Raw genomic sequence first — 26,862 nt, 5'->3', positions numbered from 1 at the left:
TCTCTGAATTAGAGGATTCCTTGCTGAAGGCACAAGACCATTGAAGGAAGTAAAGCATCTGGTTTGTTTTGTAATGAGAAGCAGGAATGCAAGGTCCACGCTCTTAATAATAAACAAACAGGACATTGTATGCCATCATCACAGGATGTCCTTCCTTCAACAGAGGGACTGAGTGGGGCTGGAGGAAAAGCCGGACAGGGCGTAGCGCGAGCCCCACTAATTACTGCCTCCGTCTGTCCTCCACTTGCAGTGATCAGTTCAACATTCCCTGGAACCGGGAACCGATTAATGCTCTACGCTTTGCTCACACGCTCCTCCGCGGAAGTCTGGCTGCGGGTTTGGGGCGGGAGGGGGGGGGAGGGACACACACACACACACACACACATACAGCAAAGGCCAAGACTTTTTTAATCTGTAGGATCACAACTTGTCCCTAGGTCCCTATTGATTACTAAGCGGTCGGAAGAGGCAAGTTAGTTCTGCCCAGCCAGATCTGAATGTATTTCGGTCAGCAGCAGTCTGGGAAGCGGAGGACTATTTGGGGTGGGGGGGGGATGGATGGGGGGGGATGGATGGATGGATGGGGGGGCGGGGGCTCCAGCTGGACTTGAGACCGCTCCATTTCTACTACGAGGAGTGCAAACAGGATTCTGCACGCTCTCTTCGGGTCCGTGCTGTATGGCCCTCCCGGTGCGGAGGTGAGCTGAAGCTCTCCCCCCACCGCCACCCATAAAAAAAAAAAAAAAATCCAGGTCACTTTGAGGTCTCCCTCGTTTTGAGGAATGCACAGGGCGGGGGGAGCCCGTAGAGCGCCGTGGAGCGCCCGGGCGGGGGGCAGGGCGGGAAGGTGGAAGGAGAGGCGACGGGGCCGCGTGGGGGCCGGGCGCGCTCGCAGGGAAGCCGGAGGAGTCCGGGGAAGTGCCGGGACTCACGCGCGCGCAGGGGGAGCGGCCGGGCGGCGGGCGCGCGGGGGAAAGCCCTGGCCGGGAGCGGGCGGCGCGGCCCGGGCGCGTTCAGGTGTGGCCACGCCCCCCTCCCGCCGCTGGTGGGAGTGAATCAGACGAATGGGAAATCTGCAGCGGGGAGGGGAGGGGAGCGGAGCCGCGGGGCTGGTTAACACAGACCGAAAGCGCCGCGGCGGCACTCGGCCCTCCAGTGCAGCGCGGAGGCCGAGCGGGCGCCGCACCTGTGCGCCGCCGAGGTCGGGCGGCCGAGGCCCGGCGGGGAGCGCAGCGCGTCCGCCCGCAGCCCGCGCGGGGGCGCCGACGGGGATGCGCAGCGCGCGGCGGGCGGCGGCGCGGGCCTCCGATGCGGGACCTCTGCTCCGAGACGCGCGCGGGGACGCCCTCGGTAAGCGGCGCGGCTCGCCCTCCCGCCCCGGGGCTCGGCGGGCGGCTGCGCGGTCGCGGGGACGCCGGGGGCCCGCAGCTGTCAAACTCGCAGCCCGCTTTTTCTCTCCCCTCCGCCCACCGCACCCCTGGGAATCCTTAACCCTTTCCGTTCGAGGCGGCTTGAGGGTCGCTTCATCGAACATTTCCCCCTGCCCAGCCCGCTCCTGCTCCCGCTCCTGCCCCTGCTCCTGCCCCTGCTCCTGCTCCTGCCTCTGCTCCTGCCCCTGCCCCTGCTCCTGCTCCTGCCCCTGCCCCTGCTCCTGCTCCTGCCCCTGCCCCTGCTCCTGCCCCTGCCCCTGCTCCTGCCCCTGCCCCTGCCCCTGCTCCTGCTCCTGCCCCTGCCCCTGCCCCTGCTTCTGCTCCTGCTCCTGCCCCTGCTCCTGCCCCTGCCCCTGCCCCTGCTCCTGCTCCTGCCCCTGCCCCTGCCCCTGCTTCTGCTCCTGCTCCTGCCCCTGCCACTGCCCCTGCCCCTGCTCCCGCTCCTGCCCCTGCCCCTGCTCCTGCTCCTGCCTCTGCTCCCGCTCTCGCTCCTGCTCCCGCTCCCTGCCCCTGCTCCTGCTCCCGCTCCCGCTCCTGCTCCTCCTCCGGGTCGGCCGGGTGTTCGAATTTCGCTTTTTTTCCCTCCCCCCCCCCCTTTTTTTTTCTTTAAAAAATTCGCTTTATCTTAACGTTGATTTGGCATCGCGACGGGTTCGCGTTGGAACTTAGTAAAAAAAAAAAAAGAAAAAGAAAAAGAAAAAAAAAAGAAAACAGGCAAGTGTGTTTTAAAAGCGTGACTGGCCTCCGCCTCCTTTTTGGAAGAGCATCCTATTTAGGGGAAGCCAGAGAGGACGCGAAGGAGCCTTCCATCCACGGACCGGGGTCTCTACCTTCGGAGGCGCTGTAACGTGGAAACGACGCCCGTGTTCCTTTTTTTTTTTTTTTTCCCGCGAACATCGGATGGGAAACCGAGGCAGGACTCGTTCACCTTCCACCCCCCCCCAACCACCACCACCCCCTTCCCCGGAAAGCCCTGCTCCCGCCTGCGAGGGGTTGGACGGGGTGCGGGGCATTTGCGGGAAGATCCTTATCAGTGCACAAGCGGCCGCGCAGCCTGTCCCGTGAGCCCTCTGTATTCGTTGCAACTTTAGTTACAGTAAGCCGGAGCCCATCCGCGACTTCTGGGAATTCGTACACTTTCAGATTTAAATGGAAAGTGCTATTTGTAGCTGAGGGCTCCTCAAGGAATTCTCTGCGGGGCAATGCCATGGACGAGTTCGGGGCTTTGTTTGTGCTTTTGCAATTTGGGGTGAGATGCTCACCACCGGTCCGAGGAAATGCCAAGGAGTCCCCCCCCCAACCTTCACCCTCCTTTTTTTTTTTTTTTTCCTTTTTCTTTTCTTTTCTTTTCTTCCCTTTGCCTGCTCTTTTTCCTGTGCTCCCGAACCATCTCTGAAAGGCTGCAGCTCGCTGGGTGATGCTGGCAGGATGCAACCCTCTGCAGCCTTCCCTGCGAGAGGATGAAAGGGAGCGCGCCGCGGAGGGGGGGGGGGCGGCGAGTTGTTTTGAAAGTTGTTTTGCGTTGGGAGCTGGTGGGAAAGTTCAGTCTTCCCCATTTGGGAAAGGCTGGCCGGGTTCCGCTCCTGCCCCACACGCGCTTTCCATTTTTAGCTTCATTCAGAGGCAGACAGAGCTCCTTCCTCTTCCTCTCCTTGTTTGTGACACTCTTCTGAGGCAGCTTTTCCACAGCAATGAGGGTCTGGCGGCCATGACCCCGGGAGCCCTGGGAGCCCTGGGCCTAGGCCGCAGCACCCCGGCCTCCTCCTGCTGTGAGAGGTAAAGCCAGGGATTGCTCCGAGGTGCTGCTTTTTGCTTTGCTTTGCTTTGCTTTGCTTTGCTTGCTTTTTTGTGTATGTGTGTGTGCCTGCCCCCCCCCTTGACTTTGCCACACAGTCTTGTCTGTCTGTCTTTCTTTTTTGAGAACTAAGTCAGAGTAGCATTTTAAAGCCTTGCTCCTTCAAGCCAAGTCTTCTTTACGCGGCTTTCGGGCTCTTACTCAACTGTACCAAGCGCTCTGCATCTGCTTTTAAAGGCCTCAGCCTCTACTGTATTAGTCATAGCCTCTCCGACGGCAGAGCCACGGGACAATGGGGATTAAAGGCCTTCTCCCCCCCACCCCCCCTTTCTCTCTCTCGCAGGCTGCCCCGAAGTGTAGCTCCAGTGCTGTGAGGTCTCCCCGGTTGAGCGACGGGACCATGAAAATGGACATGGAGGACGCAGACATGACTCTGTGGACAGAGGCCGAGTTCGAGGAGAAGTGTACCTACATTGTGAACGACCACCCCTGGGACTGTGGCGCCGACGGAGGGGCCTCGGTGCAGGCAGAGGCATCCCTCCCCAGGAACCTGCTCTTCAAATATGGCCCGAGCAGCAAAGAGGTAAGCGCCTGCTCTCTTGCCCAAGCAGACTGGCACCTGCAGCTCTGCCTACTGCTTGCCACCCCCCACCTCAGGGTCTGCGAAGGAGTAAATAACTGATGACTTAATGCGCTCCTGCTCGGCCTTCTGGGTTCCTCCAGCCCCCCCACTGTCCCATCCTAATTAGGACACGGTTCAGTCTTGCTGGCAAGTTGACACATCTTGGCAGGGCCCCACTGCAGCACGAGGCGGCCAGGACACGGTCAGCGGCCTTCGAGCAAAAGCCACTGTCCACCCTGGACTCGCTGCCCCTCGTCCTCCAGTGGTACCATAGCTTGGGAGGGGGAAAAAAAAAACTTTCTTAGGAAAAAAAAAAAAAAAAACTGGTTCGTGTTTCTTTTGTCTCCTTTTGGTCATTAGGTGGCTTTATTCTTTTTAATGAGCCGGCTTTATGAGCTGGGTTTCTAAAATTATGCTCAAAACCTTGACGTGTTTATGAACTGAAGTGATGGTAAAAACCGAGAAGGGGTTCGTGTAAAAGTGTCCTCTGTCCGGATGACTTCAGAGCTAACCACTGTTTATCTGCGGCAGCTCCTTTGCTCTGGCTGGGCTGGCAGGCCGATTCCTTATTGGCCTCTGAAGTGGGTACACTCTTTGTTGTTTCAAAGGGGCTGGAAACCCAAACTTGGAAGGAGCAAAGGATTTGTGTTTACCCTTTTATATAACGATTATAGCGAGGCGTGATGTTTAGCTGTGAAATAACTCGCAGAACCACCCCTGGTGAGAATTGAGCCACTGCAGTCAGTTCTCACTAGACTACAGCTGAGCTTGAGGGGATCAACCCCCCCCCCGCCCCCCCAACAGACTTCCCACCACCACAACTACCGGAGGGTCACTGTCATTTCTGTGGCTGCCTCCAGAAAGAAGGGATTCCTTGCTGTAGAAATCCACCACTCGATCCTGGGACTGTTCCCTGGAGCCCTATCAGATCACTTTTCCTCCTTCCCCAAGGAACGGTATTTGGAGGAGTCGGGGGAGCCTGTTGGGGAAATACTTGATCTCTTTCCTGTTTGTGTGTCTGAGTTCAGGGTTTTTGGTGAGGGGGAGACACAGCTGTCTAAAATTAGCTAGAAGCAACTCTGCTTTGAGTTTCATTAAAGCTTAATTTTTCCCCCTCCCCCTTGGTGGAAGAAATAGAGGCAGATTTTATAAAAAGCAATATTTAAATTGGAGTTGTACGTGAACGTTACCAAAACTTAACCCCAGAGGTCGGCCTTAATTATACCTCTTTCTGAGAATAACCCTCCTTTCAATAGAAAGCCTCATAATATGTGGCCCGTGGAATCAATGTGGGATTTGTTTGGCTAGTTAAGCTGTGGCTTTAAAAGGTGTAGTGTGTTTTTTTCCCATATCTCATTTGACCAAATATTGGTCTGTTCCCAGGGTTCAGTTTATGCCGTGTTGCCCTGTCCTGCCCAGTGCACTGAAGTCAAGACCTCTGTTCTGTGGGTCATCTTTGCCTTTTAATTCTATAACGTTCTTATCCTCCGTTCAGCTCTCCACTTGTTTTTCGATTTCCGTCATTCTACTTAAAAATCATAGCTAAATAAAGGAATGTCCTCGGATCATTAGTGCAAGGCTCAAAATGATAGCTACTTACCCGAGATGTGTTAGTGAGCAGCCCCAGCCGCGACTAGGAGCAAAGTTCTGACTTCCCCAGCCAGTGCTTGATTATGCTGCACTGGCCCCTCTTGGTGTCACTGTGGTTTTATTTATCGTCTTTACATCTTTCAGACTGATCCTTTATTAAGCTTGTTTGGTTTGTTGTTTTTTTTTTTTTTCCTCTGAACTTCTAACTTCCTATTTCGGTATGTTCACACAGTGTCTGTATCCCTAAAAAGGATCCTCCAACACTAACCTAATAAGAGATCAGGGTCCTCCTGTACTATTGTCCCATATTGTATTTAACTGAAACACTTGAAAATAATACAGCTCCAGTTCCTAATCATCAAAGTAACCAGGAAGCCAACTCAAATGTTATACTGTCTCACACTTAACTCTGGAATTTGTACCTACTCTTCTTTCTCCTTCCTTTCTGCACTTTGGGAAAGGACAGCTCCCTTACAGCGGTGAGAGAGGCACGTGGCATTGAGCCACTGAGGGTGTGATACCTGCAAGCCAGTTCTCGGACGGAAACCTCCAGAATGGATGAAATGTTTACACTGACATTATTCAGTTAGTTCTTTCAGTCCCGCCAGCCATAGAAGGGGGAGGGGGGAGCCTTTCTACGTGGGGTTTTTATCTCCCTGATTTATCTTGCCCTTCTTTATATGTTTTCATTTAAGTAACAGAAGATGTTACACTGTGTGCTGTTGTGCTGACATACTTGGGGATTTTTTTTTTAACAAGACCATTTTTCATTATGAATTTGTGCTATGTGTCAGCACCTTTTTTTTTTCTTTTGGTTTTAAAAACAAAACATACGAACCAAATTTCTGATCTTGACCCTCAGTTTTAGATTTGGTTTAGAATCATTCTGTACCTTTAATGAGCCTGTTCTTACTTCCTATTTCCAGAACTCAGACCAAATATAGACATACTATTCAAAACTTTTAAGACTTTTTTTTAACTGATGGGTTATTCTTTTAGGGGGATTTTCCCCTTGTCCTCCTGAAATAATCTCCTGTGAATACATGAATACAGACAGATCAATTTCAACAGTTATATTTTAGAAGCAGTAGCCTGTATCGAGTTTGCTTATGTTCAAGAGGCACAGTGGCTCTGAGTCTGACCTCCCAGTCATGTGGTGATAAACATCAGACCGGTGATGGGGACTCACCGAATGTCTATTTTGATTGAAGTCCATTATTAACTCAAGCCATCTGTAAAAAGTATCTCTCTGTAACCTGCAATTCCCTCTTCTTTCTACTGCTTTTTATTTGTGAGACAATGTACCAAGGCATTACCATGTTTCCTTTAATATAAAGCTAACTAAGGAGGGAATCTTCAAAAACATCTCCATCCATCCCACCCCACTCCCTTTTTTAAAAAAATGAAGTGAATTACAAGCTGAAGTCTTCGTCCTCTACAGAGTTCTAGTCATCTCAATGCAAATGTCCTTGTATTCAAAATAGAATTTTAATTGAATAAGTCATTCTTATGGGGGGGGTGGATTCGGGGAGGGGAAGAGATAGCTAGTAATTAAAATCGCATCTTCATGTAATTTGGGGTGAGGATGCTCATACCACATTTAAACCCGAGTAATGTTCCTGCTTAAAGCCCACTGCTGTGTGTGTGTGTGTGAATTTGTCTATTCCCTAAAGGAGGAATTGCTTCAAAAAAACCCCCAAAAAACCCCAAAAAACCAAGTTCATATTCTCCTTGATATCAGACTTTCAGCAACCCCCATCCTAAGTTGTGAAATCTTCGTTTTGTACAGTGAAAAACAAGCCCTTTTTTTTTTTTTTTTTTTTTTTGGTCTGGAAACTTCAGACATCAGGGTGTGTTCTCTAACTGAGGCCACTGACTAGAGACAGATCTGCCCAAGCAGTGGAAGCGCTGGCTCCCAGCATCATGCGTCGCAGGGAAGAGCTTGATCAAGGGGCAGCAAGAGAGGAGGCGAGGAAGGGTGGAGGCGAGGAAGGGTGGAGGCCAGGGTCTTCTCCCAGATAAGCTTCTGGAAGGCACACAGACAGCAGCCTGCCCCTAGTAATAATTCTTTAGGACCCTGGTCAGTTCCTGAGTAGGTTTTTTTGGTTTTTCTTTTCTTGGGCTTAGGTGAACACATTCTTAGTTAGTCTGTTTAGCACTGAAATCCAACGCACACATCAGGTTCCTCTGTATCATGTGCTTCTCCCGGGATAGAATGTTGTTGGTTAAGATTCACATCTGGACCTTTCTGGGGCAAGAGGGGAGAATATGACTTGGTCTTCCACTTCCCATTAAAAACAAGCTTGGTTCCTATTCCCCCTCCACAGTTACCTACCCGAGCACTGTAATCTTAGAATTGCAGCCTGTATGTCCTTTTTGAATAATGTCTCAGACATGGATTTGAGATGAAGGTATTTATCCTGTATTAAAAGTGCTGGGCTGGGAATGGATAGGGAATGGATAGGGATGGTGTGTAAGCTATACAGTTCCTTCCAACCTTGAAATTCTATTATCTTGTGTCTCTGTTCATCCACTTGTGTGAGTTTATGTGTTCCCTATAGCTCGTGTATAATAGAGCTTAAAATAATAGGGCTCTGTCCCACTTGTAAAGATAATCTAATACTGAGGCTCTTTGGCTTTTTTTTTTTTTTTTAATTACAAAATGCTCACAACAATAAGCGTAGGTTCTTTTATTTGTTTGGGGCTTAAGGATTCTCACAGACTTCTCTTCCACCACAGACCCTCCTCTTTTTAATTGTTCTCCTGTCTTGCTTGCTTAATTGCATTTGTAAGGTTAGAGATGGCAAGTACTGTCTTCCAGCTTCCTCAGTGACTTACTTTATAGTTGTACTCAAATTGGTGCTGGGTGATATGTCTTCTGCAAATTCTTTTGTAGGAATAAGATTCTAGTCGATTTCATTTCGGCCATAAGAAAACTTGGTGTGTTTTCTTAGTGTAAGATTGATAGATGAGAACCAAGAGGCCCATTGGTTTTTTTCTTTAAAAAAAAAAAAAAGAGCAATTCGGAAGGAAAAAAACCTGACCTCAATGTAATGCTACTTGTTGGTAATCAAGCTCTGACTCCTAAGACACTGTCTGCAAGAGACTATAATTTAAAACAAAGTTGATGAACCAGTTGAGTACCTTTCTTTAAATTACTGCTTTAAAGTGGATATGTTGAAAATATCAACTGCTAATTATTGGCTCACCAACAAATGACATTATTTGTTTTTCCTGTTTGTCATTTTGATATTATGGAATAATCTCTCGAATGTGAATGCCAAATGCTTTGCGTGTCATACAAGTCAATTCCATGAATTTTTCAAATTAATTAGGTTCATTAATGTATCATCAATAATGATGATGATCCTCTGCATAAGTTAAGTCTACTTAAGCTTTCGTATGTATTTTTATCTCAAGACTGCTCTGAGGTACTCCTGTCCCCAGTAGTTTTACTGCCAACAAATATCAGTAACGATGAACCGTATTGAAAGGGCACATAAATGTAAATGAAGGCAGAGGAGGAGGATGAGATGAACATCTGCTTTTTTCAGCTCTCTGCCAGAAATTCATAAAGTACCAAAAATAACACTGTAGCTCACAACCTTGTTTCAACTTGTGTTAGGTGTAGGAAATTTTCTTTCTTTCTTTTTTTTTTCTTTTTTTCTGTCTTTCCAGTCTGGGTATGCTCCATTGGCTTGTATATTGAATATTAAATTGTTTTTTTAAAAAAATCATTGGCTGATAAGAAATGTAAATGAGAAAGACTGGACTGTTAGAACCACGGAGATGTGCTTATTCCATATCCATTTAAACAGGTCTAAGCTCTTGAGATTTATCGAGGGGTCAGTGTATCTCACACCCAAAATCTGAGATTCCACTGTTGGAATGCATGTATTGATGCATGTATTTGGACCTACACAGTTACACAGGAGCCACCAGGTTTAGTAAAACCTGGAAGTAAATATTCTTTTCCCTCCCCTCTTGGTCCATTTCAGTAAGGTATTCAATAAGTAATTTGTAGGAGGTTTTAGACAAGAAAAAAAAATAATAAAAATGGGAAAGTGAATAAAAACCAGCACAAAACTGTAACTGCAGAATGTTGCACAGGACTACCTACAGAGGAGTTCTTTTGAATAGTGATGAATTGCTTCCTGATTCGTGGTTGGTGATTTTTTTCACTCCCTTAAAGAAATTTACGATCAAGGAGGAACTGGCATAGTTAACATGTTTCTTTAGCAAGGCCTTAGTGTGATACATCCAGTCTGAGAAGGTCATTTCCTCAGCTCTTAGAACCCACAGCTCTCCTCAATATAAATTCCATTTCAAAGGACGACTTTTGACCACTGTTGAGTAGAAGATGCTAGAGGAGAACAAAGTTACTTGAAAGATCTTACTTCTATTAAAGAGAACTTATAAGTTATGAAAACACACACACACACACACACACACACAAACCTCATCTGGAATGAAAAAAAATATAATGTGTTTTGCTTCTGGTTCCCTAGGCCTTTGTGGAACAACCGAAGAGCATTATTTTGGTTTCTGAGGTTAAAACTATTTTATTCCCCTCAAGCATGCAGTGTTTATGGTTTGAAGGAGAAGGAGAAATAAGAAACTAGGAACAGGCTGAAATAGTTTAATCTTGACCGTCTACTTCTGCAGTACCTGATTCTAAAATCCGATCAAACACTCTGGTTACCCTCTCTATTCTTCTAGTATGAAAAGTAATCATAAAAATGAAAAAGTCACCAGAGAATAATCCTTTAGACTATTTTAATGCTTGGTTGGGTATTTGCTTATGATCTGGGAGCTAGCTTAGAAGATGGCTTCCCCCTCTGATGAAGCTTGTTGTTAAAATTATGTAGGCACCATTGATAACTGCTCTCCGTATCATAATTTTGTCATTATTGGTTGTACTACCACTTGACAATTCAACGCAATAAAAACGTTGGTTAATATTTTACAGTTGAAGTAATTATTTCATGTTATTCCCTTTAGGTTATTGGAGTAGTGAGTAAAGAATACATACCAAAGGGAACACGTTTTGGACCCCTAATAGGTGAAATCTACACCAATGATACTGTTCCCAAGAATGCCAACAGGATATACTTTTGGCGGGTAAGTAGGGGAAAGTTCCTTCAGACTCCTTAAGAATTAAGGGGAAAAAATGGAGTCAGAATTGCTGGGTCACTTCCTTTTTCAAACTGTACTGGGTCTTACCACAAGTCTTCAGGGCCCCTGTGGACACAGGGAATTGTTAGCAAATGTGACTGAAGCTGGTTAATTGTTTGGCTCTAGAAATGCAGCCTGTAGGTGATTAGGGATGGAGATGTGGACTATATGTGAATCTTAATTTTTGCAATTCATTAGAGCTTTGTGATGAAAGGAAACAGTTTGCTGCTTGCTTCAAGGGTAGGTTCATTTGCATTTCTCTGCAAGGAAGTAGTAATGAGTCACCAAGCCTTAGATTTCACCCCTTCTTGATTTCTTGCTGAGTTAACTTTAATTGAATGGAAGAGTAATCGTAAATGAATTAGCTTGAAAATAAGCTAAATAAATGCCGCTAAGGAAGGATGGGTGGAAGATGCCACCAGAGGAAGGGAGATGACTGGGACTGTTTTTGCGCCTGCCTCCTAAAACTATTGGGTTTGACGGTATGTAGATTACCCCCGTAGCATACGGGAAATGCTTACAATCTTGTGAGAGCATAAAAGTCTGGCCTAAACAATTTCCTTCGGAATATCGGGACTAGAAAGGACCTTAAAGATGCAGGTAGAGGCAGGTGCAGTTTTTGAGTAAAAATACCCTGGATTAGCAGGGAACAGAGACCAAATTGGACTGCTTTCCATCTTCCCATAGATCTCTCTCTAGGATATTGTCTTTTTCTCAATTAGAAAATAAAGATACACTTACTAAATTTAAAAGTAATTTTTTAATACATAACTTGCATAAAACGTACAGGACAACCAAGAAGCATTATTTGAACTCTTTTAAGAACCAGCTGCATGGTAACAACCAAACCTGGTTTATACTTCTTTTGACCGATATTTACCCAGGATGCTTATATCTTTTGGGGAAGTATCTCTGAAAGACTTCTGTTTGGGGATCATTCAGAGATCGTTCCACAGAAACAGGATTTTTTTTTTTTTAAATCCAGGAAGTTTTGTATTTTTAGAAATTTATTTTACCATTTTCCAGACAAGACAGAGCACTAAGAATGGTTCACTAAGAATTGTGTGCTCACGATTTTTATTTAAGAATCACACATGCCTAAAATATATTTACTTTGTGACTTCTAATGGGCAAAATGTCAGCGAGTGCGTTTTTGCCTTTATTGCCAATAAAGCCTTCTCAGAAGTGAGCCACAGAAGTGTGTGACTCTTGGGAGTCAAAAGTCTGAATTAACACCATCCAGGATAAGAATTAAGGCGTGATCATTTTTTAAAGAGGCAAGAAATACGTTAAGAACCTCCTATCTCTGTCCCGGGTTCCCTAGTCACTAAAGATTCATCGTTAAGTAACTGAAATGCTTTCCTTGGGAGGATTTATATGGATCAATCTTTCACATACAAAGGATATTGTAGGAGAAAAGTCCCCACATGTTGTTAAAGGCGTCCTGAGTTTGCTGGCAGGAATATGAACATCTGTTGTAGGGAAAGAAAAAGTTTCATGCAAATTACACAGTCCAAGAAGAGTAGGGATGTTCCAGTTGAGAAACCAGTGACATTTCTTGTAACTGTACTGTGAGTCAGCACATTTTTAATCTTCCTGATAATATACGGCAGTGTAGTGAGGTGAGAAGGAGCAGTGTTCGTTTGACGTCTGCGTTATTTTATTTTCGTGTGCATGTGTACATATGACTTCATGGGACAGAGGATACAGTAAATCGTAGTCCATGGAAGGCTGACTGGAATCCCATACCGGTAGCTTTAGAAAGCAGTCTCCGCCCAGTGAAGAGTGCAGAACGATGGAACCCCATGTTCCTGGAAGTTTGCACATCAGAGTAAACAAACTTGAAAACCCCTCTTGATAGCAGAATTCACCCGGCCTTGTTCCATTTTCTCTTAACAAAACACACCGCAAAAGCTCTCACAAGCTGCTTTGATGAAGCCACATGTATTTCCCCCTTCACAATTTACAGGAAGTTACTCTTAAAAGAAAGTGATTCTGGTGTTTACTGCCCGTGTTAAAGGGACAGAGTTCCTTTTTGTTTCTGATAACGTTTGAGTGAAATACAGACGCGATTTGTAGACTTAATCATAGTCAGTATGGGACTAGGAACAAAGCCATGACCTGCTGTCGGGTCAGAGCAAACCTTCTGCTCCGAACAGCGCCCTACTACTTGAAGACCACGGGCTGCAGATAAGCAGGTATTGGTCGTACACGGATAAGGAGATTTCTTAGGTCTGAAGAAAACGTGGTACACCTTAAAAAAAGAGGGAGCGCGAGAGGGAGAGGGCATGTATGTGGAAGGGTAAGGAGTTCGCTTAGAAAGGAGTTTCAGCAAGGATGTAGGTTTTTAAGTTTTCCTGTTCTTACCTCTGCCTTTTTACCAAATAGCCTGGGTGCATCTGCTAACCAGAAGTGGTATTACCGTGGGGCCGACTCTGAATTCTTCATGATGCCTTGCCTTTAAAGAACAGCACAGTTTCTTCCTGTTCTTTTTTTCGAGAAACACATGCCCGTCGCTCCGAGGCTGGTGTTTTTTAGCCAGCCACCTTACAGATCAGAGGGCTCCCTCTCCCCTCCTTGGGCTTGAGAGATAAGTGCAAGGCTGAACGTGTTTATCGAGAGGAAAAGTGACTTCTCAGTAGACTGTCAAATCCTGGCTTCTGTCCCGGTGTTCACTTTGTTATGGCAGGTGAAGTTCACCTTTGCCCCACCCAGTGTTTCCACAAAAAGGCAGGGTTCCAAGTATTCATAGGAACAAGTGTTACTTCTGGACTTGGAGGCTTGGGGGTGGAGGATGTTTGCATAGTCGAAGCCTTGGGCGGGGGTGTAGGAAACGGCAAGTACAGAGGCCAGAGAAGAAGTTGAGAGACTCAGTTTGACGTATTCGGTTGGCTTGGTCTTCTACCCGGTGACTCAAAGCATTCAAAGTCAGCATAATCGGAACCCAAGTCAGTCGCTTCGCCCATTTGCCGTTCACGGGCGGTAGCAAAAGTAGTACTCTCTGGTGGTTTGAGCCGGCCGGGGCAGCTCCTTAAATGAAATGTCGTGTTTCGTTCTTCTGTCATTTTTCCCCAAACACGAAAAGATGATAAAACTGAAATGGAAAAGGTAACTGACAAAAGTGCGCCTTACCTGTTTCCGTCCTTATTTCTGCTGATTCAAGACCGCTCCGGCTACCCGATTGCATCCTTTCTCCCAAGTGGGCAGCAGGGGAATGAGAAATGCGTGTTCATTCTTACAGGTGCCGGGGGAAGCTTTCCACTGCTTTGGGGCTGCCTTTGGTTTTCACACGTCTGTCTTTTCATTTGGGCAGATCTATTCCAGAGGGGAGCTTCTCCACTTCATCGATGGCTTTAATGAGGAGAAAAGCAACTGGATGCGCTATGTGAATCCGGCGCGCTCTGCCCGGGAGCAAAACCTGGCTGCGTGTCAGAACGGGATGAACATCTACTTCTACACCATTAAGCCCATCCCTGCCAACCAGGAGCTTCTTGTGTGGTATTGTCGGGACTTTGCAGAGAGGCTTCACTACCCTTATCCCGGAGAGCTGACAATGATGAGTCTCAGTAAGTGGATTACAGAACAACAACAACAAAAAATTAAAAATGCCAGTAATGTCAGTTCTGCCCCTATGAGCTAATGACATGTTGTTTAATTATATGGCTTCGTTTGTTAAGCCAAGTAGGTGGCTTAAACAAGGGACTAGGAAAAGGGGAAAAAAATTTTTTTGTAGTGCCTGTTCCCCAGTATGAAACCTGATCATGTAACATGGTAAAAGCTATTTTGAGTGTTTAATTCTGAGAGTTACAGGAAGAAATAGATGTCTAATTCTAATCTTTCCAAAAGGGGGCAGGTCGGAGTATAAAGGGGATTGGTCCTGACATGCCTAGTATGCAAGGTATAGCCCTCGTTTGTGGTGATTTGTCCGTGCTTACAACGTATTGGAATATCGTCGAGATGAACATTTGGCTATCAGTGTATGGGCTGATGTAGAACCCATCGGATTGTTTCTCGAAAGACTCACAGCTATAATTTTTAAAATATTATTCTAAATGGAGGGACGCTTGGGTGGCTCAGAGGTTGAGCATCTGCCTTCAGCTCAGGGTGTGATCCCGGAGTCCCGGGATCGAGTCCCTCATCGGGCTCCCTGCGAGGAGCCTGCTTCTCCCTCTGCCTGCGGCTCTGCCTTGCTCTCTCTGGGTCTCAGGAATAAATAAATAATGTCTTTCAAAAAAAATTCTAAATGGATAGCTCAAAGATTTTCTGTATCTTAGCTTCCTTCTTCACATGAATAACCTAATTATCTAATCTCCTGATCGGTATTATGGTAGCCACCTCTCACTTTAACAAATTCTCAGTTCCTTAGGTTTATAAGCTTTTACTTTTTTATTTGCTTAAAGTTACTGTCATTACCCTTCTACAAAGGGTTACCTCATTTTAGTCATTCTCAACTGACCTCTAGGAACAATTTAAGAATTACCATAAAACTCCAATCTGTTGTAATTATGGTTGTGTGTTCTTGGTTAGACTGGTATGTTTTAAGGAAGTTTTTTAAAAATTAGATCCTCTTGGGTTAAACGTTTTGGCATCTAAGTTTTTGTAACTTTTTTGTTTGTTTTGATACGATTTCAAACTTAAGGAAGAGCTGCGAAAATAGTACAAAGAATTCCCAGGACCCTTTACTCAGGTTCACCAATTCCTGATAATGCACTCTGATTTGCTTTACCTGAAGGCCCGATTGTTTTAGTTCACATTTCCACCTTTGAAACATTTGGCGTGAATGTTCATTTTAACATTAGTTAGAATTTTGACTTCAACTTTAGGACCAGTTAACAAACTCATTACCTGCCCTGGTCAGGATAAGCCAACTCTGGAGCTAGCTGGTGCTCACCCCACACTGTCTAGTTTATCTGATCTCCCTATGATCTCAGTACTGTATTTATTTGCAGTCTTCTGAAAAGCTTATGAATCTCCTTCACAGGATATCACCTTTTAAGTTTGCATTCATCGTTCTCTCTCTCTCTCTCTCTCTCTCTCTCTCTCTCTCTCTCTCTCACACACACACACACACACACACACACACACTTTGGGTTCGCCTTTGAGCTTCAGGAAGAGGTCTTGAAATAACTGGAAATAAGCCAGCTTCCAACAGGAGCATGAGGGGTGAATCAGGTCCTACCAGAGGTGTCAGTCTTTTTCCCCCATGTCTCTTCTGAGGTCCCAAGAGTCTGTCGTTTGCACTGAGCATCCCAGGAACCCCAGGAACCATTCAGCTGTTTCGGCATCTGCACATGCCAGGCCCACCTCACAGGGCCCAATGGTAAAAGGCAGCTTCTGTTTTAGCAGAGCCTCTCACAGGAAGATGTGCTTCCTCCTGACTTTCTCAGCATGGCAAGTCCCTTCTTGAGGGTCTCCTTACACTTCTTGAACTTAATCATTCAGGGATTCAGAGACAGGTCTAGGTGGTGTTTTGTTTTGTTTTCCAAACAGTAACTCCATTTGAAGTGACCCCCCCCCCCCCGCCCACCGGTCCCCCCAGTGACTTTGCACCAATCCCGAAGAAGCTTTTTCACATACATCCTTCACCCGGTGTAGTTTCAAAGGCCCTGCATTTTTATTCCCCCGAAGAAAGGTTTTACACAGTATTTAAGATTCAAGTGCTTATTCTTTGTTCAGAGCAGAGTCCATGGATACTGTGAAATGACACTTTAGTTCCCACAAACGTCCCTTTTTTATTTATGCAGAATTTTTTCCTAAATGCTGGTTTATCAGGTATCCTTTCCTTGTCCAGCATTCATGGTAAAGAAAGAGAGTGAACAATAACCAGTCACATTAAGCCAAGACTCCTGCTGCCGATTGTGAAACCAGTTGTCTTAGGTGTGGTAACCGATGATTGAGCCTCTGATCAGGAAAATTTCCACTCTTTCATCAGGCCTAATAGGTAGATTGTGTCTTCAAATAAGTTGTGTTGGGTTTCCATGCTTCAAGCACAACAGAGGTCTGTGCCAGAATCTCCGTGAGGACTTTAAGTGGCAGTGATGGTTCAATTGGTAGAATTTTGAGAAGAGATTCGAATTAGACTGAGAGGTTAAAAAAAAAAAAAAAAAAAAAAAAAGGCAGCCAGAAATCACAAGTTGGCGGGTTTAAAAAAAAACAAAAAACAAAAGGAGTAGAAACTATTAAATTTAACTCTTATCCCTCCCAAGTTTTTTGGTATTTTTTTTCCTATGTATCTAACCAACCCATCTAGAAAACAGTTGACCAAATTATAGACTTCTAAATGTTAATCTGCTTTCTCAGTTTCAGTTGAAAACAGACTTTGTTTTGCCTACTGCAGAACTTCTAGGTTCTTTCTTGTAGTCTTGGGGGTTCTTATTATAGATCGAAAATGTGAGTCGGCATAATTAAGCCATTCAGAGCCTTCAGAAGCAGTTCACTCTTGAAATGACTCCGTCCGCCTACAGCCATTTAAGATTTAAGAACAAAAACAGATCTTGATTTTCTTCTTCATGTTAACTCAAGCTGCTGCTGAGTGGGAGAGTCAGAAATGACACCAGCTCTACTGATTACTCAGCTGCTGAAGGATGATTTTTTAAAATGTACCTTCACATAGACTCCACGACTTCCACCTTAGAACATGTTAGGGGGCTAACGTTTCCCTCTGGACATCGTTTTGGAGGGAGACAGACATTTATTTCTGTGGAGGCGTAAGCCATACCGAGCATTCATTGTGGATTTGCGATATGCTGGGCCCTGTGTGCTAAGTATTTTGCATGGAAAATTATAGATTCTGACTTTCCTGTTTGCTGGCCCAATCATTAGCGTTGTTTTAATAACCGAATTATTAAGGTGTGCCTGGTGAGAACACCTGACTAAATAGGAGGGACGGTGCTACTGATGCACGTGCACTTCTTGCTTCTGGCTTTGCTCTGTTGAATTTTAGAACCAAGAGAGTTTTGAGGCCGCTGGAAAAATTGATGAGTCTGAGGGAGAATTTGCCGCATGAAAATGGTGAAGTTTCTTTCTGATGTTCATTTTATGACGGGACCATCTTTTTTTTTTTTTTTTTTTTTCCTAATGTGCGCCCAAATGGGTGCCTCCGGATTGTTCTTTTTCACCTCCATAGAATTCCTTCCTGTGGCTGTGAGATGCCTCGCCTATCAGTTTCCCGACTTAGTTGTCTCTCTTCCTTTACCATTTCAGCTTTAAAAAACAAAAGTGACAATTTGAACTTCCTGCCTGCTGGGCCTCACTGAAAGACTGATATTGGCCCGATAAGGGGTTATTTATTTTGGTTTAGTGGCTTCAGAAATCCCTCTCCCTCGACAAGCCTTCCATCACGGCCCCCATCAGCATCTTCCCTGATAGTGTCTTGGCTGTGTTTATTCTGGGGCTGCTGGCTCACCCGGGGGGGAACTGATAACAGCTAGCAGGAGATAACATTCTCCGAGAGCCTCTCAAACTGGAATCGAATCCCTCAAGCCTGTCAGCCCAGAGAATGGATTTGAAGAGTTCAGAATCTGGACTTCCACAGAGTTCATTTCTAGACCTATCAGATATCAAGCCTGGAGTGCTTTCTCAGTGAAATCAAACGGAAGCTTTCTTTTTGCGGGGGGGGGGATGACCTAACGAAAGATGCTTTTACAGAGGCTTCAGCATGGTCCCCCAGACCTGTCCCCTTCCGATACCGAAGCCAAGAGCTCTCCCCTGCCTCCCAAGGCATCCGCACACATGGATGGCTCATGCCTCCAACCTCCTCCTCCTCCTCCTCCTCCTCCTCCTCCTCCTCCTCCTCGTGGGGCGGCTGTTCCGTTGGGAGTGATTGCCCTCTGATAACCAGAGCTCCAGCGAAGCAGCATCTGTTTTACTTTTGATTTCCAGGGAAGTCTGAGCGGAGAGTTTTTGGCGTTCTCTGCTCTGATTGGTCTTTCCCCAAAGGCATCGTTTGCTCTGTGTGCTTGGAGGGGCAGGGCTGGTGATGGCCTGGAGAGTCTGGAACTGTCCTCAACTGCTGCTGTTCCTAAGTAGTGCATTTACCGAGTAATAATATAGAATAAATGCTTTCATCTTAGCTGCCTGTTTTCTTTGGTGCTCTAAGTAATTGGACTGGCTCGGGAAGTGCCTGTTGTGGTTTGGCAGAGATGAGTATGTCACGCCTTGTGATTCCAGGGGACAGCGTTGCTGGGAGCCCGGTCAGACCAGAACAGAGAGCCTCGGTGCCATTCTTGTGTTGTCAGCAACCCCATGGGAAGGGGTGGCATCCACATCGCTCGTCTGTCTGGCACAGGCAGTTTGAAGAGGGTTTTATCAAATTCATATTAAACAAGAATGGAGGCGAAAACTGATGACTGCTCGTTACTTGAAATGAGTCTTAATCTTTCACATCTCGTTCGCAGGGTGTGCTGATTTCCTTTCGGTGTACTGCGAACATCAGAATGACTTTTATTAACCTCTGACACCCCCACCCCAGGATTTTTCCACCCCATTTCAATGGAGGCTCCCCCTGTTCTAGCTTGAACAGCACTTTTCCATCATGCATCGCTTTTTACCGGTAGAAACCTCTTTGCTGCAGATGTTGCCACTGTCCCCGTTTGGCCCAGAAGGCAGCAGAGCGAGCGGGCCCCGAGCCCTCTAGAAGGACAGGGCGCGGAGACGCCAGGTGGCTGTCGCTTGCGGCCCGGAGAGAGGACAGCTTTGGCAGTTTGACTTGAGTTCTCTGGAGCCCTTGGAGTAACCGTCCTTTCTTTCGTTGCAGCGCAAACCCAGAGCCATCCGAAGCAGCCCGGCGCCGAGAAGAATGACCTGTGCCCCAAGAACGCCCCAAAGAGGGAGTACAGCGTCAAAGAGATCCTGAAGTTGGACTCGCACCCCCCCAGGGGGAAGGACTGCTACCGCTCCAACATTTCACCCTTCGCCGCCGAGAGGGACGCCGACGACCTCGGAAAAAATGGGAGCCCCGAGATGCCCTTCTACCCCCGGGCCGTGTACCCGAGTCGGGTCCCTCTGCCCGAGGACTTTCTGAAAGCCTACGGGATGGAGAGGCCCACCTACATCGCCCGCTCGCCCCTGCCGTCCTCCACCACCCCGAGCCCCTCGGCGAGAAGCAGCCCCGACCAGAGCCTCCAGAGCTGCAGCCCGCACAGCAGCCCCGGCGACACCGTGTCGCCCCTGGCGCCCTGCGGCCCCGACCACCGGGACTCGTACGCCTACTTGAACGCCCCCTACGGGCCCGAGGGCCTGGGCGCCTACCCGGGGTTCGCGCCGGGCCCGCCCCTGCCGCCCGCCTTCCTCCCGTCCTACAACGCCCACTACCCCAAGTTCCTCCTGCCCCCCTACGGCGTCGGCTGCCCCGGCCTGGGCGGCGTGGGCGGCGTGGGCGGCCTGAGCCTCTTCCCGCGGCTGTACCCGGTGTACGGCGGCCTCCTGGGCGGCGGCGGCGGCGGCGGCGGCGGCGGCGGCCTCCCGCACCCCCTGCTCGGCCCGGCCTCGCTGCCCGGCTCGCTGCCCTCGGACGCGGCGCGCAGGCCGCTGCAGCCCGACCACGCGCGCCAGGTGCTCATCCCCGCGCCGCACAGTGCCTTCTCCCTGCCCGCCGCGGCCGCCAGCATGAAGGACCGGGCCAGCAGCCCCGCCAGCGGCTCGCCCACCGCCGGCACGGCCGCCTCGGCGGAGCACGTGGTGCAGCCCCACGCTACCTCAGCGGCGCTGGCGGCCCCCGGCGGCGACGAAGCCGTGAATCTCATGAAAAGCAAAAGAAACATGACCGGCTACAAGACCCTGCCCTACCCCCTCAAGAAGCAGAACGGCAAGATCAAGTACGAGTGCAACGTGTGCGCCAAGACGTTCGGGCAGCTCTCCAACCTCAAGGTAGGGCCCCGGCGGCCGACGCACCTGCGGCGGCACCTGCGGGGGCACCTGCGCGGGCACCTGCGGCGGCGCTGGGTCCGCGCATGCGCGCCCGTGTGCGCTGGCTCCGGCATCTGCGGCGGCGCTGGGTCCGCGCATGCGCGCCCGTGTGCTGCTGGCTCCGCGCCCGGGCTGGGCGCCTCTGCGACCGTGGGAGCCCCGGCCGGGACCAGTCCGTGGGAGGGGGGGGGGCGGGGGGATGGGGGAGGTGACCCTTTGCTTTTCTAATATTTTTTAAAGCTTTTATTTATTTATTTATTCATTCATGAGACGGAGAGAGGGGGGGTTGGGGGAGGTGTCCCTTTGCTTTTTTAATATTTTTTAAAGCTTTTATTTATTTATTCATTCATGAGACAGAGATAGGGGGGATGGGGGAGGTGTCACTTTGCTTTTTAAAATTTTTTTAAGATTTTATTTACTACTTATTTATTCATGAGACGGGGGAATGGGGGAGGTGTCACTGCTTTTTTAAATTTTTTTAAGATTTTATTTATTTATTCATGAGACCCAGAGAGAGGGGATGGGGGAAGTGTCACTTTGCTTTTTTGTTTTTTTAACATTTTATTTATTTATTTATTCATGAGACACAGAGAGGGGGAATGGGGGAGGTGTCAGTTTGCTTTTTTATTTTTTTAAGATTTTATTTATTTATTCATGAGACAGAGAGGGGGAATGGGAGAGGTGTCGCTTTGCTTTATTTTTTAAATATTTTATTTATTTATTTATTTATTCATTCATTCATTCATTCATTCATTCATGAGACCCACACAGAGAGAGAGAGAGGCAGGGACATAGAGGGAGAAGCAGGCTCCTGCAGGGAGCCCGATGCAGGACTCGATCCCGCGACCCCAGGGTCACGACCTGGGCTCTCCCTCCCAGGCAGGCGCTAAGCCGCTGCGCCACCCGGGCGTCCTGTCACTTGGCTTTTGTGCCGTTTCCTCCTGTGCCACTTGGGCCCAGTGACTTCCCCACCGAGCCGTCCTCTGGATGCTGCAAATGGGGGTTTGGGCTAGAAGAGCAAGTGGAAAGTGCCGCTGGCCTGTGGCTTGTGCTCCTTTCGCTCAAACAAACCAAAGCGTCCGGAAACGCACAGGAGCTCTATTCGTTCCTTCTGAGCTTTGTCTGGGGGCGGGGGGGTGCTGTGTTAAGGTGCCCGTGCCATCGGTGCCCCGGCCTTTGAGCGGGATGCCAGGGCTCCCCAGCCCCGGCGCAGGCCTGACGTGAGCCTTCCTTCCAGGTCCACCTCAGAGTGCACAGCGGAGAGCGGCCTTTCAAATGCCAGACTTGCAACAAGGGCTTCACTCAGCTCGCCCACCTGCAGAAACACTACCTGGTACACACGGGAGAGAAGCCACATGAATGCCAGGTGGGCAGGGTTCGCCGTCGAATTTCACCCTTTGTAGAAAATGTCTGGGGAGCGGGCCCCGTGGGTCCGATCGCCCGTGGGTGAACCAGCGCAGGAGCCCGGCTGGCCACGAGCCTGGCACCCCCGTATCTGCGATGCGCAGAGGCGGTGACCCAGCCAGCTTCCAGTGGGTGGAAGATGGCAGAGGAAGTAGCCGCCTCCTCGCACGCAGCGTGCCCACAGCTCCCTGTTTGCCTAATGCCACACCATGGGTGCCACAGGGAGGCTGCTCGCCCCGCAGGTTGCTGGGCGTTGGTATGTAAGCTCGCCCTTCCCACTGGCACCTAACTCTTAATCTTCTGGTCTTCCCGTCTCTGCCCTCTTCCCCGCACTGTAGGTTTGCCACAAGCGATTTAGCAGCACCAGCAATCTCAAGACCCACCTGCGACTCCACTCTGGAGAGAAACCTTACCAGTGCAAGGTGTGCCCTGCCAAGTTCACCCAGTTTGTGCACCTGAAACTCCACAAGCGCCTACACACCCGGGAGCGGCCCCACAAGTGTGCCCATTGCCACAAGAGCTACATCCATCTCTGCAGCCTCAAGGTCCACCTGAAGGGGAACTGTCCTGTGGCCCCAGCCACAGGGATGCCCTTGGAGGATCTGACCCGGATCAACGAAGAAATCGAGAAGTTTGACATCAGTGACAATGCCGACCGGCTGGAGGACATGGAGGACATCGACGTGACCTCTGTGGTGGAGAAGGAAATTCTGGCTGTGGTCAGAAAAGAGAAAGAAGAAACTGGCCTGAAAGTGTCTTTGCAAAGAAACATGGGGAATGGACTCCTCTCAGGGTGTAGCCTTTATGAGTCATCAGACCCATCCCTCATGAAGTTGGCTCACAGCAACCCACTACCTCTGGGGCCTGTAAAGGTCAAACAGGAAACAGTTGAACCAATGGATCCTTAAGATTTTCAGAAAACAAAAAGCGTTTTGTCTCGTTTTGTTTCTTAACTTATGACTTGGCAAGTCAGGGTGCCTGTAGCAAATGCTTGTACATAATTCCAGTTCTGCAAAGCTCTCCTGACAGCAGATGGTTTCCCCTCACCTCTCTGGAATTAAAGAAGGAACTCCAAAGTTACTGAAATCTCAGGGCATAAATGAGAAAAAGACAATATATATACATATTATATATACTTATTTACACCCCCATCTATATATTTGAACCTGTGTATTTTGAATATTTGTGTGGATATGTTTGCATAGCCTTCCCATTGCTAAGACTATTGCCTAGCCATAATTATTTTTTCAATGATAATCCTTCATAATTTATTATACAATTTATCGTTCAAAAAGCAATAATTAAAAAAGTTTACAATGACTGGAAAAATTCCTTGTAATTTGAGTTATAAATGTTATAGTTTTGTCTTGTGGCCATTCTTTGTAGATAATTTCTGCACATCTGTTTAAGTACCTACAATTTAGTAAACAAATACATTACTTCGGTTGACCTCCCTCTGTAATAATGGTTTGAAAATGAGGTTTGGTATTGCCAAAGTTAGACAGTTGATGTGTTAACTCATAAGATCTGTCATTTGAACAGCATTGTGTAATGGGGGGAATGTGTGCAGTTACCCAATAATAACTTCAGTAGAAGAATTAAGAAAGGGAATCTTGTGTGTTTCTGTAGATAGTTCCGAGTCTTTTCCCCCTTGCCAAGGGTTTATCAGAAAGGAGACAGGAAGGCTTCGCCGACCCGTCTTCCTCTCCAAAAAAGCAGGGTCACCCCGTCCCAAACCATGTGACCATTCGGCGTGGTCACGTGACCTTTCCATCCCAATGTATTATCTGACAATGTGAATAAGACAAAAATGCCATGTTTAAAACCACCGCAAAATGTTCCCAAAGCACAGGTGGTTTTTGTATGTGTGAGGTTTGGGGGCTTGAGTCTGGGTGTTGTTTTGTTATTGGGATTTTTTTGTTGTTGTTATGTCAAAATTGCACAAACATGGTGCTCTACCAGGAAGGATTTGAGGTAGATAGGCTCAGGCCACACTTTAAAAACAAAACAAAAACAAAACAAAACAAAAAAAAAACGAGAAACGGGTATTCTTGTTGTCTTAGGGTAAAAGCAGGCAATGCACATTCCCATCCCCGACACATCAATTGTATTTTTTTTCTGTAAAACTCAGATTTTCCTCAGTATTTGTGTTTTTACATTTTATGGTTAATTTAATTAAAGATGAAAGGGCATTGCAAAGCTGTTCAACAACAATTACCTCATTGAGTGTGTCCAGTAGTGCAGGAAGTGATGTCTTATCTAATGATTTGCTACTCTAGAGGAGAAACCAAGTGTGCTCCCAAAAGATAGAATGTGTGCCGTCTGTCTTTTCCTCTGCTAAGCCCAAAGATGACAAGTCAGCATTCAAGGTGTAGCGAAGAGTGATGTATATTTATAAATCTATTTATACCACTATACCATGTGTATATATAATATATTTATAACCACTTAAATTGTGAGCCAAACCATGTAAAAGAACCTACTTTTTCCTAAGGGCAAAAAAGGAAAAAACCATCCTTTCTGAGGCTTTGCTTAACACTTGACCTCACAATCACATTGGTGAGCTTGGGCACCCCTTTGCTATTATTGTAAGAGACCCCAAAACCTTGGTGCAAAGGTGGGGACTGCGTAACAACCAGGGAGAGAGATTCATCGTCTTTCACCAGTAAGGGCAGTCGGAGATGGTTTGATTTTTGTTTTGCCACATTATGATTATGTGGTCACACCCAAGTCACGGAAGTAAAGTCCCATTACTCCCTTTACCATGGTTAACTTTTCTCTACCTCTCTTTCCTTCCTAAATAACTGATGCATCACTAATCAGCCTGGTTTATATAGTCAGCCTTCTATTGATGGCCACTAATGTCAACCTGCAGCAAAGAACAAACTTAGGATAATCCAGGGAAACCTCAGAGCCTTACTGATCTGTTCCTACAAGTGGCAAAACTGACAATTTTTTTTTATGGATCAGTGCTTGACAAACACAGTCCTTAATTGTAGGTAAACCAAAGCATCACACACTGACATCGACACCAAATACTCTCAGTTCTGCTCATTTGTTCCCTTCTTTCCCCTTTTATGCTTTCTTATTTGTGGGTATTTTTACCAAGACCTGCATGGCTTGAGACGTCTTGATTCTCTTCACCATTTGACTTTCCCTTGTAGGCCTCTTACATGTGAATGTTGAGCCCACAATCAACAGTGGTTTTATTTTTTTTCCTCTAATCAAAGTTAAAACTGACCAAAGTTATTGGCTTTTTACTTTGCTAGAACAACAAACTATCTTATGTTTACGTACTGGTTTACATTGTTATTTATGTGCAAATTGTCAAAATGTAAATTAAATATAAATGTTCATGCTTTACCAATGCTTGTCTAGCGTCTTGAGTGCAGGGCCAGTGACGCGACCTCTCCACCGCCCTGTAAGGGCAACACTTTTGAACACGACACAGGTTGCCTCTCTCCTGCCCCAACCACCCTCTCCAGCAGCAGTGAGTCCCTCATCTCCCACCTCCCTGGGGGACCATGCTTGTGAGTGATGCAAAGTGTCGACCTGTTTTCTCTCATAAGTGAACAGTTTAAGATTTTTTTTTTAAGATTTTATTTATTTATTTGAGGGGGTGGTGGTGAGGGAATAAATTCTTTTGTGCTTCTGTATAGTCTTCCTGCCTTACATCCCATGGTATTTCTTTCCCTTCACATCTTAGCTCAGAAAGTAGATCCACCAGTTGCTCATTTAAAGCGAATTTCAAGAAAGCTGCTGTTTCACCAGAATCTGGGCACTGGTAGGATGAAACCCAAAGACATGGTGGTACGGCCATGCAGTCCCAACTATCAGGTGGGGGGAAAGGGTCTATTCGCGTATCCGTTGAGGCCCCAGGAACTAACCTGTCTCCAGACACAAATACATGAGTCTCATTTGGCAGATGTGAATAGGCGATGCTCTTAGAAAACTGCTGCAGTCCTCAACGAAAAAAAAAATCTAAATGGCCCATGCAAAGAGTGTCCGTGCCTGCCGTGTCCCCTATTACCAAGTTCACGGTTCCCTGTCCATGCTAACCGCATGTTAGGAACACTGCTCCTTCTTACATTTGGATACTGGAAACTGCCCGATGTTTTTTTTTTTTTTTTCCATGTTTCTTCTTTATATTCACTTAAACATCTGTGCCAAGAATTTGAAATGCTGCCAACATGTAACTGTGGAGTTAAGAAAACCAGAACCCTATTGTCATAAACGTGCCAAATGGTGCTGGTTGCACTACTAAATTCTACAGAACCATTGTGGTAATAATTTTTCAAAACAAAGCCCAATAAGATTCAGAGTGTAACAGTTACCACAATAAATCATAGTTCTTTACTTGGCAAAGCATACCTTTTTTTTTTTTTTTCCTGAGGGTTATATATCTTGGGAACTCGTGTGGACTTAGCTGTTTAATGAAACATTACATGAAAAGATAACATTCACTAGGAGCTCAAGTCCACCCAGCTGACATCCACACAGTTGGATCAAGGCTTCGTGCAGCTGTTTTCAGGGCAAGGCAAGACTGAAGAAGTCCTCTTTTTCTGAGTCTTAACCTTAAAATAAAAGCTCTGTTCTGAAATCATACATTGAATTCACCACCATAAGGGGATATACAGAATATATGGTTCCCTGGGAGTTTATGGGCACATTTCTAGATTACTTTTTCCCTTGAGGGACAGGAAATCTACCTAGGACCCATAAGTGTGTGTAAGTGAGCTCATTCCTCCGTGTGTGTGTGTGTGTGTGTGTGTGTGTGTGTGTGTCCTTCTCTAAAAGGAGATAATGAGCCAAGGCCAGAGCAGAGAAATGAAAGTAATTAGAGGCACATGGTTGAGGGTTCCTGATGTAAAACCAGGCCTCAAGGACGAGCTGGTCTAGAAAGGAACGGTGTACCACAGACAGTGGCAGCTTAAAAAAAA

At 47.1% G+C, this 26,862-nt stretch overlaps 1 protein-coding gene across 4 annotated transcripts; it reads left to right on the top strand.

Moving 5' to 3' along the window:
- The first annotated feature begins 1,266 nt into the window (after nt 1-1,266).
- Nucleotides 1,267-25,285, top strand: PRDM1 (PR/SET domain 1). Of its 4 annotated transcripts, none has more exons than XM_072831922.1 (7): nt 1,267-1,350; nt 3,569-3,808; nt 10,439-10,558; nt 13,926-14,178; nt 19,368-20,479; nt 21,756-21,884; nt 22,261-25,285. In XM_072831922.1, the coding sequence occupies exons 1-7, from the start codon at nt 1,309-1,311 to the stop codon at nt 22,828-22,830; spliced, it is 2,466 nt and encodes an 821-aa protein (XP_072688023.1). In that variant the 5' UTR covers nt 1,267-1,308; the 3' UTR covers nt 22,831-25,285. The 4 variants fall into 4 exon arrangements, with proteins under 4 accessions (XP_072688023.1, XP_072688024.1, XP_072688026.1 ...); XM_072831923.1 differs by lacking the exon at nt 1,267-1,350 and adding an exon at nt 2,980-3,206; XM_072831925.1 differs by lacking the exons at nt 1,267-1,350; nt 3,569-3,808; nt 10,439-10,558 and adding an exon at nt 10,641-12,810.
- The last annotated feature ends 1,577 nt before the right edge of the window (nt 25,286-26,862 follow it).

The sequence above is a fragment of the Canis lupus genome, chromosome 7 (assembly GCF_048164855.1).
Source record: "Canis lupus baileyi chromosome 7, mCanLup2.hap1, whole genome shotgun sequence".
Lineage (NCBI taxonomy): Eukaryota > Metazoa > Chordata > Mammalia > Carnivora > Canidae > Canis > Canis lupus.
The sequence above is the reverse complement of the archived record's forward strand: the minus strand, read 5'-3'. Positions and strand labels throughout refer to the sequence as shown.

Excerpts from the sequence above, each read along its gene's own strand:
- PRDM1 (XM_072831922.1), top strand. The coding sequence starts at position 1,309 with ATGCGGGACCTCTGCTCCGAGACGCGCGCGGGGACGCCCTCG. Across the intron at positions 3,809-10,438 it reads ATGGCCCGAGCAGCAAAGAG|GTTATTGGAGTAGTGAGTAA; the intron begins GTAAGCGCCTGC and ends TATTCCCTTTAG. Across the intron at positions 10,559-13,925 it reads ACAGGATATACTTTTGGCGG|ATCTATTCCAGAGGGGAGCT; the intron begins GTAAGTAGGGGA and ends TCATTTGGGCAG.